Consider the following 13149-nt stretch of genomic DNA (forward strand, 5'->3'; position numbering starts at 1 on the left):
TATATATATATATATATATATATATATATATATATATATATATATATATCAAGAAAAACACATGCGCCAGGCATTCTAATTGTAGAAATCGATATACCAGAATTAATTGCTATTTACTCGCTCTAAAATGCAGCGAATAGAAATCAAACTCAGTGGTTCTGGAAATGCCGAGATGGCGCAATGCATAAATGGACATGAAATTGACGCAATGAGAAATGGAACGTAGTATTAAAGTAGCTGTTCATGTCGATGTCAACACGTCGCGAAACAACAGTTTTCGAAATATATTAGGTTACAACAAAAATAATCGTCTCGCGAGCAAGACAAAAGATTGCGAAGAACACGCGTGATAAAGACCGCGTAACAGTGAAGCAATTTGAAAAATTACTTCCCCACACAAAGAGAGAGCCCAAGAGAGCGCTCGCAAACTTTTAGCCCCATTTTGTGGCATTCGAAATATCTTAAATTATTTTTTTATAACATTTTATATGTTATCTGTTCTATTCTGTTCATATAGAATAGAATTAAAGATATATAAGTATCAAAGCGATGTACACCTCACTATTTGAGAGAAAATGATTTAAAAATATACGATAGGAGAGAGAGAGAAACACGTAGAAATTGTTGCAAGAAATTGAATCAATGTTTTTATCAATAAAAAAATATGGTTTATTAATGCTAATAATATTTATTAATTTAAAATGATTTTTTTACCAGACTCTAATTAACTTAAAGCAAATAGCTACTGGCCAATTCTGCTAGTTTTGCAACGGAACCAATCGGCGATTAAGTTAATCGGAGAACTTGGCAAAAGTCCTTCTAAATTAATAAATATTATCTATAATCCGTATATTGCTTTATTAATAATGATTTCGTCCCATTTCTTTCAGCATTTCCTATACGTCTTCAGTAAGAGCTTCAACGATACAATTTATTTTGACAGAATATGCACCGTTTGAGTAATTTCCTCCCGAATGGTGAGGCGCGCATTACTTTAATATTTACACACTTTTAATCTATTCATGAATTATCCACAAATTTATCAAAAAATAATTTCAGATTTCGAATGCTGCAAAATGGGACTAAATTTTACCCCACTCATTGACATCCAAACGCGATCCCTGAATTGATTGCTCTCGAGATATTCCGAACGCGAATTTATTTTAATGCAGATAGCTATTCACAGGGTCTGGCCTGTCAAGCAGCGACGCTTTACAAATATAGAGCGTACTGAAAGAATTGGTTGCTCACTCGAATTTGGTGTCAAAACGCGATCTCTGAATGAGTCGCTCCTGAAATATTATTGTTTGGAATATATCGCGCATTATTTTCGTGTACCCGGCCATCGAGTGAGGAACCCGGCAATCGTCTGAGAAACTTCTGGAGGAGAGAGAGAGGGGGGGGGGGAGAAGGATGCTGCTAAGTTCACGAAGGTCGTACCGGCGATGCCTCGTCGCGATTACGATCGCCGCTGTTAACGCGATACCGGTTTACATCGCGGCGATGAAGACATATGCGCGCGCGACCGTTAAGACAATATAACAATTATTATATGAATGTGCGGCAGTGCGGCGCGATTCATATCCGGCCGGAGCTTTCTCCGCGTCAATGGCGCGATTTATCTGCCGGTTGCGGCGTGTTCGAACGTCGCGGTCGAGCTTCGCGCCCCGATCTAGCCGTAAAGCAAACGTGCCGCATTGTGTTTCGTAGCTGCAGAAAAAGCACGCGTCCCGATAAGAGAGACGTTGAGTCGCGTTTGGCGTGCATTACGAATGGATTAGGGAATAGGAAGGTGCCGCGCGATTATCTCGCTTCGCGCGAGACGGACGTTATCGAGGGAAAAAAATTGCCCGGGTGTCGTGTGCTCGATTCGAAAATTGACGTTCCCGGCGTGTCAAATCGAGCGGAGTCGGGGAGATCCGCTCGCGCGAACGCGTGAGGAACTCCCGGATCCGAGAATCCCGAGTGTAAGCGGTGAAACGCCTGAAATCTCGAGCAGCCCGGGAATTCGGAGTCCTGCGAGCAGAAGTGATAAGCGAGTCGGCTTGACGCGTGCGGCCCGACACGTGCTAAATTTTGCATCGGCATTCTTATCGAATGCGGCATATCTAAATAAGAAATCCGTCCCTCCTCCTGGCGCGATCAACGTGCCGAGTTCGCCGTTTCCCCCGGCGCGAGTGACCGCACGGAAATGCCTCCCTCTCTCCCCGAGACACCTTTCGGATAGGGTGTGTTTACGAGTACGACTTATCGAACGAGATTCGCGAGAACTCGATTAACCCTCGGCGACTCGACGAGCCCCGGCCGGACCATCCTTTCGTAACGACTGAAATTAAAAGCGTCGCACACTCTCCACAGTACTTATATATACTTATAACTGGTGTTTCAGTTATTGCTATCACTGCTATCAGTAAAATCTCGCCGAGAAGATCAGCTAACAGTAGCTATTATTCCTGTTATTGATACGATTTGCGAATATCGACAATGCCATTGCATACACACACAGAAAAAGATCATTCTACTGCTAAGAAAGGCGATTGATCGGTTTGCTTCTCTTCTTTTGAGCAATGGTTATTTTTTTTGAGCAATGGAATTTATTTTTAAAAAAGAATATGTTGTTGATAATAGCGCTAAAATAATTTTGAATTTCAAAAAGCTCAGTGTAATGTATTAGAAGAATTTACTCTTTTTATAAGAATACTGTTTTTATAGAAAAAAACCTCGTAACTGTAAGTAAACTGAATTTTTGTTTTAATGTTCTTGATTGACGTGCTAAACTTACTGGGATTAAGAATATATTTTGTATAAATTTGATGCTTATGACGAACTTGTGATAGATTCGCGGATGTAGAAACTTATAAAGGGAAAAGCTCATTTTCATGTATGTAAAAAAAAGACTCTATTCTCCTTGTAAGAATATTATAAAATTTTATCAAAGAAAAAGTTGGTTCGATGTATTCGACTTTATGTAGCAGGCAAACCGAACTTTTGTTTTAACATAATATTTTTTATTAAAATGCTAAAACTTACAAGGACTCAGAACGTATTTTAAATAAATTTGATGCTTATGACGAACTTATGGCAGATTTGTGAATATATAAACTTGTGACACACTTGGAATAGGATTTACTTGAGTACGGTATGTATTTTTCTGTGTGCACGCAAGAAGCATGGAGGTCGTTAATTCCATTGTCGCAAATGCAGAAAGTTGTATTTGATGTAGAGCAAAGCGAATTTACGTGCTACAGATTTTGCAGTAAAATTTTGCCTCTAGTGGTCAAAATCAGGACGATATGAGACGAAACAGTGAGACGGTAGCGCTTACATTGAAAATCAGCGAATATTCACTGATATTGTCGGTGAAATATACCTTTTGTCGATTCAATCAAAAACAATTTTACTGATTCAGTCTAAGGAGGACTGTGTCCTTCCTATCTGAGGCAAATATTCATTAAAACGAAGAAGAAAGTGTATTCGTGCAAGTGCCGATACTACGACGAGATTTCCGTGTATCACTAAATACATGAATAAATAAATCTTCCAAAAGGACGAACCGACGTCTCTCAGCTATGCCTGGAAATATCTGGCAGAGTATTTTGGCAGAGATCATTCTGCATTTTGAGCGGAATTGGGGAGTCTCGCATTTCTCTCATTTCCTCTTGTGAAGAAGATAAACAGGAGAAGAGGCGAAGAGAGTGGAAGAAGAAGGAGGACGACCAAAAGATCCCCATCTTCGAGAGCAAGCGGACCAACCAATACACACGCGCGACTATAAAGCACGAATTTCGCGTCGTAAAACGGCAAATTGAGTCACAGAGGAGCGGATTCCGTGGCGATTGCGTCGCGCAGGAATCGGATCTCAACGAGGCGAGAGCGCGGCGTTCCCGTCATCATCGACTTTCCTCCGCCGTCGTCATTCGCCCTCGGCTAGAGTCGAGGCTGCGGCGCGGGACGCGCTCGCGATCGTCCGGCGTTGTGTTTCTCGGTCACAAAGAGCACGATCACGAGAGTCCTCGGCCGACGACGCTCACCTTGACCAGCGAGTCTCGATCGGTGGATCGGGCCGGTGCGTCGGCTGCGCGCGCGCGAGCCTCGGCGCGGCGTGACGAGTGACCGATTCGAAGGCACGCCGCGCTGTCAATTTGGAGGAGAACCCCGATTCGCAATCGGTATTCTCAAAAATTCGTCGTTTCGGGAGCGTCGTGTGCGCGGTCGATGCTACCACGATCTACGTATCGTAAGATTCCTCATGTCAGGCAAGGTAGATTCGCCGAATCTACTGTCCTTTCTTTCTTTCTGATCGGGTGTTAACTTGAGCGGTTGTAACTTGAATTTGAACGCGGAGGTGAGACTTCAATAACAACTTTTTATCACACAATAGATGTCTATTTGGTGAACATTAAACTTTACTATGCGACATAAACGATTGTATAAAGATGATGCGATCTCGGTACAATTAACACAATGTGCCCAAAAATTTCTCTCTCTCTTTCTCTCTTTCTTTCTCTCTCTCTCTTTCTCTCTCGCCAACTTAATTATTAGGCTTACGAAAGTACACTGATTCCTGCCTTTACCCCTGTTTTCCCAGCTCTCGTGTTTTGATTCTATCTCTCTCACTTTCTCGTTTCCTTCTCTTTTATCTATTTTCTTCCTCGTTCTATTCTGCCCTCTAAATTTTTCCACCTATTCTCCTTTACTAACTTCTTTCTCATCTATCTACTGCGCTCTCTCTCTCTCTTTTTTTTCTCCAAGAGAATATTCTCAACGCTTTCTCTTTACATTCTCTCTATCTCTATCTAGTATCGCGCCTTTTAATGCTTCCAAAATATCCACTACTTTAAATATGTCTCCAATGATCCACCTTTAAGATCTAGATATCTAATAAATGATGATGCGATCTCGATACAATTAACTGCACAATGTGCAAAATCTCTCTTTCTCTCTCTCTCTCTTTCTCGCCAACATAATTATTAAGTTTACGAAAAATCATACGAAAATTTGCAGTATATTCTACAAGGACGAGCTGATTCCGTTCGGACGGAATACAGATGATTCTACATTCGAACGAGATTGCGGAGTTTCGTGTTCTTCTCGGTTGTTCTTGCGATTTCAGGGGTTATATATATATTTTTTTTTATGGGACATATATATATATATATATATATATATATATATATATAAATATCAAGATGTAACTTGCGCACGAAACGTTTCTGCGAGGCGACGGGAAAAATAGGTAATAAAACGTTTTGCGTTCGTGCAATCTTTTAAGCGATGAGGTTTCTTTAAAAAGTTGTTTGATTCGAGAGTTGGTTTCAAAGATATTTGAAACTCTGAATGTGAAACAGTAAAGGAAGAAGGAGGAAGAGACGAAAATTCGTATCGAGATCTCACTAAGGAGCAGCTGACTACGATCGAGTCGACGGATTTGTGGATAAAGAAAAATGCGGGAAGTTCAGGCACGACTTTAGCTGTTACTTGAGATCGCTGAATTATGCTGTCACGAATCAAAATGGGCGACGCGACGACGACGACGATTGAATTATTCCCCTGCGAATTAATCCCAATGCAGAAGAAGAAACAAAAGCGTCTACAGTCGCGAAGAGGTTGCAAGAGATCAGAGATAATGTGACCGACGCACGAGGCAGATCCGAAAATTCACTATTCTTATCGCGCGTTTCGTCACTTGGTGCTTTTGATAATTCGAGGACCGATTAGATGACCCAACGACGCAGCAGATATTACATGATTATGTTTTACGAATTGCCACGCAACTCTTTCTCTCTCTCTCTCTCTCTCTCTCTTCCTTTCGTTTCTTTCTGTCGTTCTCTCCTTCTTTTTCCAGCTCGTCGCTTGTCATCCCAGAGAAATGCAAGAGAGAGAGAAAGAGAGAGACGCGTTCTCTTTCTCTCCATGTGCGCCGACACATTTCGAGAAGAATTAACAAACCGTCCGCCGCGAGCACTCCGACCGACGTTGCGTACCTAAACAGTAAGTCACATTGCCAGCAACACTCCGTTTCATGTTCCTTTTTCGGATCACACACGGGATATTCTCGTCGGCGTGTAACTTCTCGGTCCAGGACGGTATGAAATTAAATTCTTCTTCTCTTATACGCGCTCCATAATAGAGAGATTTAATCGTTTCGAGATCCAATTTTACGATTAGCTCCTATAAGCACGGCGATTACTGTCGTAGCGGTGGAGCTACTTAATTACTAGTCTCGCGCTTATCTTGAATTAGTTTCCGATTTTTGCCGTTCCACTCGCTCACTCGCTCGCTCGCGCGCACCGCAATAGCTTCGGAGAGAATCACAGGCGACTGGTTCTTACCGCGTCCTCGCTTATCGTTGTGTCTAATTCATACTTTTGCTATATTATTTTGCGTTCTCCGTAAAAGGGGGATCTCTAATAAATATATAAGATACTTCTTCTTTCTCTCTCTCTCTCTCCTCTCTTTCTCTTTCACCGTCTCTCCCTCCTCGCGCACGCTACTCTCGCTGTTTTCGCCTCGTGCAATCGCGCGGACACGCGACTCTTCTCTCTCTCTCTCTCTCTCTCCCCCTCTCTCTCTCTCTCTCTCTCTCTCTCTCTCTTTCTCTCTGTCTGTCTGTCTGTCTCTCGTTTCGCGAGGAGTTTCGTATAGGTGCACCACACGGTGACCGACGGCCAGCAACGTTCTCCGTTTACCCTTGATACCTCGCTCAACCCCCACACCTCGGATCCTCCGTCTCTCTATCCGTATCTCTTTCTTTCTCTCTCTTTCTCTCTCCTTTTCGGTTGCCCAACGTTAAACACTGTCCTCGCCAATCAAGCCTCGTCGAGCTCGACCGCAGACACACGCGAGTTTCGTACGGCACACGTGTCTAGCCAGCGGCGCGTTGTTAATCGCAGTCGGAAGAGCACTTCTGCCAGTAGTCGCTGGCGCGTTATAGTTCGCCCCGTGCGTCTCGGTATGCATACGTGAACACGCGTGCACGTCGAGGGGGGAGGGGACAGAGGAGGGAACGGGGGATCAGGACGGAGAGAGGAAAAAAGAGGAAAAGAGAGAGAGAGAGGAAGAAAGAGGAAGAAAGAGAAAGAGTACTCGGATACGACGAGAGCAGGGATCGGAACCAGTATAATTTCGACGAGTTGAATTCTCCGCACTACAGGCACAGCGAAGCGTGGCTTTACCGTGTCACGTGTCCGCCAATTGTCACGAATGAGTCTCGGACGACGAGGAGATTTGTTATCGCGCGCCTCCTCAGCACCGTCCAGACGCGAGAGATCATCGATATTATACCGGTTTTTTTAAGTAAGCTTCGATTCTACGGCGAGAGATAGCGAGTGGCGTGCCTGCGTCTGTGTATGTGGCGAGCGAGCGAGCGAGCGCCGGGGGGGGGAAAACGTGAAGGGGTGGAGAGCGGGAAAATTCGAAACCGCGCGTACTCGGCACGCGGCGCGCGCGATGACGCCGCGTTTTGGCAAAACGTGGACACGACGCACAGGTGGCTGGTTACCCGGCGTCTGCCGCAGCCTACGGGGGATAAAGTTCGCGGGAGGACAAGACACAGGACAGGAGGCCGGGGGAGGAAACGGCAGAGGGAGCGCGATTAGACAGTACGAAAGCGAGGCGCGTGTTATCCGCGCTCGCCGACGAATCTGCCGCCTCCGCCGCCGCCGCCGCCGCCGCCGTCGTCGTCGTCGTCGTCGTCGTCGTCGTCGTCGTCGTCGTCGTAAGTTGTCGTCATCGTCGTTGTCGTCGCCGCCGCCGCCGCTGTCGCGGATGCGTGCCGCGTGCGCTTTCGGGGATGCGTGTGTCGTACGCGCGTACGTATGCAGCGCGCGCGCACATGTGTGTGTGTAGCGCGTGTACATGTTACATGTATGCATCTGGTACTCACCGGAGTTGTAATATTCCTTAAAGTAGCGCGTCGCCGCGCGCTGGACGATCGAGTAATACAAGTTCACGTACGACGTCGACTGGTTCTGCGCCGAGAGCGCCATTTACACTGTATTATCTCCGCGCGCGGGTCACCGTGTATGCATATAAATATATCGTACGTGTGGATTTCACGCGCGCGTACGCGGACACGGCGCGCGTGTGGTGTATAGTAGATATAGTAAGCGCGGCACGGCAACGTGCGAGCGCGCGGCGCCCGTCTCTCGTCGGCTTCTTCCTCCACTTCCTACGTCTACCGCGCGGCGACGATGCGTCCTCCGCTTCTTCCTCCTGCTTCACCTCCTCCTCCTCCTCCTCCTCCTCTTCTTCCTCCTGCTTCTCTTCCTCTTCTTCTTCTTCTTCCTCTTCCTCCTCTTCTTCGTCCTCTTCTTCGTCCTCCTGCTGCCGTTGCTGCTGCTGCTCTTGTTCCTCCTCCTCCACCTCCACCTCCTCCACGTCGGCCTCCTCCTCTAGGTCCGCGGCCGTGAAACTTTTCTTATCGTTCGCGCGCCGTCCCTCGTGCGTTCCCGTACGGCCTTCAGGCAGCAGCGAGACGGTCTCGCATGCCGGAAAGCGCCCCGCGACTTTAATCCTCGCCACACTCGCTTTCGGGTTACCCGCGCCGGTAGACACAATCTCGGTAGACTCGGCCTGAGCCCCCCCGAGTAACTCGCCAAGACCGAGACACTGGCGAGCGCTGCAGCGTTGCCACACTTCCGTCGCCGCGGTACCGCGCGACCAGAGTGGGGATTTCTGGACTGGTTCGGGTTTGGGATGGTTGGCGTCGGGAGAGGACGAGCGGAGAAGGTGCCGTGGAGCGAGCGGCGGCGGCGGCGGCGGTGGCGGCGGCAGCGACGGCGGTGGCGGCGGCGGCGGCGGCGGCAACGACGGCAGGAACGGACGAGTCAGCGCGAGCACCATCGTCCTGCTTCCCACTCCCGATTCTGAACCCTTTCGGTTCCTCGGGCTGATTCTGTAAACTGTAGTAGGAAGTAAGAGCGGATTAAGGACAATCGTAATACAATACATCGCGATGTTACCACTAGCGGTGAATGATGCAAATGAGGAAATGCTGCAAAAAGTCGAGTGGTTTCACGACCAAACCGATTGCGATGCGTTGTCGCGCCAAATTGGAGTAGCGCGATCGGCAGAATTTTAGACATCAGAGACACAAAAATCGAGAACTTGACTCGAAGCTAGAGGTATCGTTCGAGTTTCATTCGACAGTATATTCGTGATAACGGCAGTCGTGAAAGTCCACGATTCGGAGGAAAATCGTTCAGCCGCGCGTACACGCTCGCAATTCAACCTTGGCTCCTTGTCATCACAAATATGAGCCGAGATCGAGTTCACCGCGAGTCGCTCGAGTCGCGATTCTCAAGTATTAAATTCCCCATCGTTCGTATATCTCCTGGAAATCGCTCGCGCTTCATCGACTAAATCATCATCCACAAAATCGGTATAAAGGAGTTAAAAGGCGATCGAGTCCGTGACTTCGGCCCTGACGAGCCGACTCGGTGGTGGTGAGCCATGCTGGTGGTGGCGGCGGCGGCGGCGGCGGCGGCGGCGGCGGCGGCGACGACGGCGGTGGTGGTGGTGGTGGTGGAGAACGAGCGTCGGCGAGAAGCGACGGCAGGCAGGAAGGGTAGGGTCGAGAGGAGCCGAAGCGAGGAAGTTATGTTCGTTGAACCGATGGAAGGGGTTTGATATCACGTCGGCGGGGGCCAACGGGCACGTGGAGGGGCTGCCTTTCGGCGTAGGGGAATGACTGGGGTGGGGAACACCTCCGATCGCCTTTCCTCCCCCTCTCTGGCGTCGCACGTCCCTCCCGCCGTTCTCCACCGCGACCCTCACCCCCTACCCACCACGCGGTCCTCTCTCACTCCCGGCCAGCGCGACGTACCCCTCAATGCGCGCTGCGCCGTGATGCATCGCGCTGGCGGCGGCATCGCCTCTGCCGAGTCACAAGGTATGCTCGTGCCGCGAATACGAACTGCCTCTCCCAAATCAATATCACTCGTCGAAAAAAAAAGAAGGAAAGGAGGAAAAAAAGAGGACGACTCGGCACCTATAATTGCCGAACTTCCGCGATAACCGTCTCCGGCTCTCTCTATCTGTCTATCTCTCTTTCTCCTACTCGCTCCTTCACTCTTTCCCTCCCTCTCTTTCTCTCTCTCTCTCTTTCTCTCTCTCTCTCTGTCCCCGGTCGCCGCGCCGATCGCCGACGGAGCAGCACACCGCCGCCTTCTTCGTCTCTCCCTCCCCCGGCCCCGCGTACTCTGCCGCCGCCGTCTCCTCCACCACCTCCATCTCCCGCTCCCAACCCTTCTCGCGTGTGGGGTTAGGTTCACGCGCTAGCTCGATTAGGGTCTCCCTCCGCGCGCTATCACGCACGTTTCCCGCCACCCAATGTCCGCGCACGATGATTTTCACTGACTATGCCCGCGGCCTCGCAGCCACGTGCTCTCCCGCGACGCGGCGCGCGCCCGAGGCTCGCGCTCTCGCGCCCGCGAAAACAAAGCGGGGCCGGTGCGCAAGCGAGAGCGCGCGTCGTCCGTTCCTCAGCACGTCTGCGGATTAGTCGCGTACTAAGAGGCTGCCTCGCGACCGTGCGTATCTCGCTGCGCGCCAAGGGCCACGCTCACGTACGAGCGATTGCAGGTAACGCGCCACGTGAAGGCGCGCTGTTCGACGCCAATCGTGCGCCAAAGCATGCGAGCCAGGCCCGCGTATGGCGCGTCGAGCGCCGATAAGCTCCCGTGAGCCGGCCAAGTGGACGAAATCGCATGTCCTCGTCGCGAGGACGCGATTTACGGTGACGCCAATGGCAACGCTCGTCTCCCGCGAGAGGCTCTTGGCAGCGAGTTGCTATGTCAAACACGCGCATAAGTACAAGATAAATTAAAGAGAGAGAAATCCAATTGTCAAGAGAGTCCCGAGGGGAAACATCCATCCTGAAAATAAATGTTTCTATCTTGAAAATGTGTTTCCTCATCTTTCTTCCCAATGTTGCTTAGGCAGGACAGACTGCGACCAGGAATAATCCGAACGAGCCGTCATTGTCTTTGATTGGCGCGGATATTCACGGGGAAGTGGTACGAGCATGCTCTTACGTAAGCCTTATAAAAGAAATATTCGGGACGTGGACGTTATTCGAGCGACGTTCTCTCTCTCTCTCTCTCTACCTCTCCCCCCTCTCTCTCACGCAGCGGTGTACTCGTCTCTCGCTCTCTCGCGGGGCCGAGAAAAGCGCGGAGATTCATAAGCGAGCCGATCGTACTTTACAATGCATCGTTGTGCTGACCCGATTACAAGTTATCGCCTGGTGTAACGCGCCGAGATAACCACTCGAACCGAATGAACCGAGGAGCTGCGGGATCGCGAGGCACCCGATCGCGTCTCGCACTGCACCGTTTCACTGCATCATTCTTAGACTTAGACTTTATCCTAACTAAAGGTCTATCCAGACAAACTTACACAGTTGCATGCTGCACATATACAATGAATTGACCAATCGTGTATCTGATATAAAAGATATTCTTTTATTGCATGCATTATAATTGGTTGATTTCCTGATGCATGTGTGTGTGAAAGCTATAATTATGTAAATTTATCTGGATAGGCCTTTAACGGTTTGGGTTTACTCTGAAATATTTCGGCCTTCCGCCAAATATATCCGATACTTTTCCCCTCTCTTTCCTACGTTTGCCTCTCACTCAGATGGTAGAAATTAATTGGAATTTTAGACAAGGGATACCGTGGCTCTTACGCTGGCGTTACATCAATCACCATTAACGGTTCTAGACACGTGTCTAATGCGCGTAGGCGCGGTAGACAATCCCCGCTTGGACCACGGGAGGAGATCTCTGTCGCAATAATCGCACGAGACGCGTTCTCGGCGAACGGGAAGACGCGAGACTCGGTGCGAAACGGCGCGACTCACCTTGAGGAGCGGCAGCAGTCGAAAGTTATGATCTCGCTTGTGTGAGCGCGCAGATTTCCACGCGCGCTCTTACGATTACGGTCGCGATTTCGGCAAAAAAGAAGGGAAAGTCGCAGCGGCAATCGGAACGCTCGACCGCGGAGCGATTCATCGATCATCTTTAAAAGCGAATCCAAAAGGGGGGCGATCCTCGGGATAAAAGGAAAAAAAGAAGGAGAAGAAAAAATAGACAAGGAAAAGGCGAAGAGAGGTAAAGCGTCGCGCACCGCACACAGGCCTCGGCATCATCATCGCCAAGTTCTCGGCCACGAACGAAGAACGGATTTAACGATCGTTTCGCGCGGCACGGCGCGGCGCGGCGTGGAAAGAGAGCCGCGGGAGAGGAATGCCGCGCGGCGCGCTGGCGAGAGTCGCGTCCCTCGTTGTATAGTAGTAGTGTAGCCGTCCGAAAGCGACGAGAGCGAGAAGAGAAAAGTACGCGCGTTAGGGCTTGGTGCAGCGGCGGTGCGCGGCCGCCTATATTTATCCGGCGATGCAATATTTGGCCGCGTCTTCCAGAAGGAAAGAGAGAGAAAGAGTGAAGGATGGTGCGCGACAGAGACAGAGAAAGAGAGAGAAAGGGAGGGAGAAAGAAAATGAGAGAAGGAGAGTGAGCAGAGAAAGAGAGAGAGAGAAGGGAGAGAGAAAGAAAGAAAGAAAGAGACTCAGGACCGGCCACGTTCGTCCCAACTTGCAGCACACGGATGGGCGCATGAACGAACGCAGCAGCAGCAGCAGCGACCAGCAGCTTGCGCCTCTCTCTCTTTCTCTCTCTCTCTCTCTCTCTCTCTCTCTCTCTCTCTCTCTCTCTTCCTCCCTCTGTCTATCTCTCCCGCTTTCTCTCCCTCTTCTGCTGCCTCGCGTTCACTCGCTCTGTTCCTCTCTCTCTCTCTCTTTCGCCGTTTCCTTCTTTCTTCCTCTTTCTCTCTCTCCCGCCGTTCCTTCTTCTGCTTTATCACAATGAGCGGCTGCGTGTGCGTGTCGGTGTCGTTAGGCAGTAGCTGCCGGTGCAGGCGTGGTTGGTTCCTTGCCCTCTGTCGCGTATTTATATCTAGCGAGTAGAGCGAATGCATTGCGGCTCGCTTCTTGTTTGCCGGGACCGCTCCTCTCTTTCTCCCCCTCCCTCTCTCACTCTGTCCCTCTTTCGTTCTCTTTCTCTCGTATTCTCTTACTCTCATCCTCCTCTGCCTTCGCTCTCGCTCTTTCGCGCGCGCTCTCTTTCCTCCCCCCTTGCCCCCCCCCCC

At 49.5% G+C, this 13149-nt stretch overlaps 1 protein-coding gene across 1 annotated transcript in view; it reads right to left on the reverse strand.

The window, feature by feature from the left end:
• LOC116847114 (zinc finger protein 768-like) overlaps positions 1-8141 on the reverse strand; it is a 30713-nt gene extending 22572 nt beyond the window's left edge. Inside the window, exon 1 of the mRNA XM_032821763.1 lies at positions 7886-8141. Within this exon, the coding sequence (XP_032677654.1) occupies positions 7886-7988 (103 nt within the window). The 5' untranslated portion in view covers positions 7989-8141. The remainder of the gene's footprint in view (positions 1-7885) is intronic.
• Between the last annotated feature and the right edge of the window lie 5008 nt (positions 8142-13149).

Source organism: Odontomachus brunneus, unplaced genomic scaffold (assembly GCF_010583005.1).
Source record: "Odontomachus brunneus isolate Ranch 3 - 2012 unplaced genomic scaffold, Obru_v1 Obru_scaffold_074, whole genome shotgun sequence".
NCBI lineage: Eukaryota > Metazoa > Arthropoda > Insecta > Hymenoptera > Formicidae > Odontomachus > Odontomachus brunneus.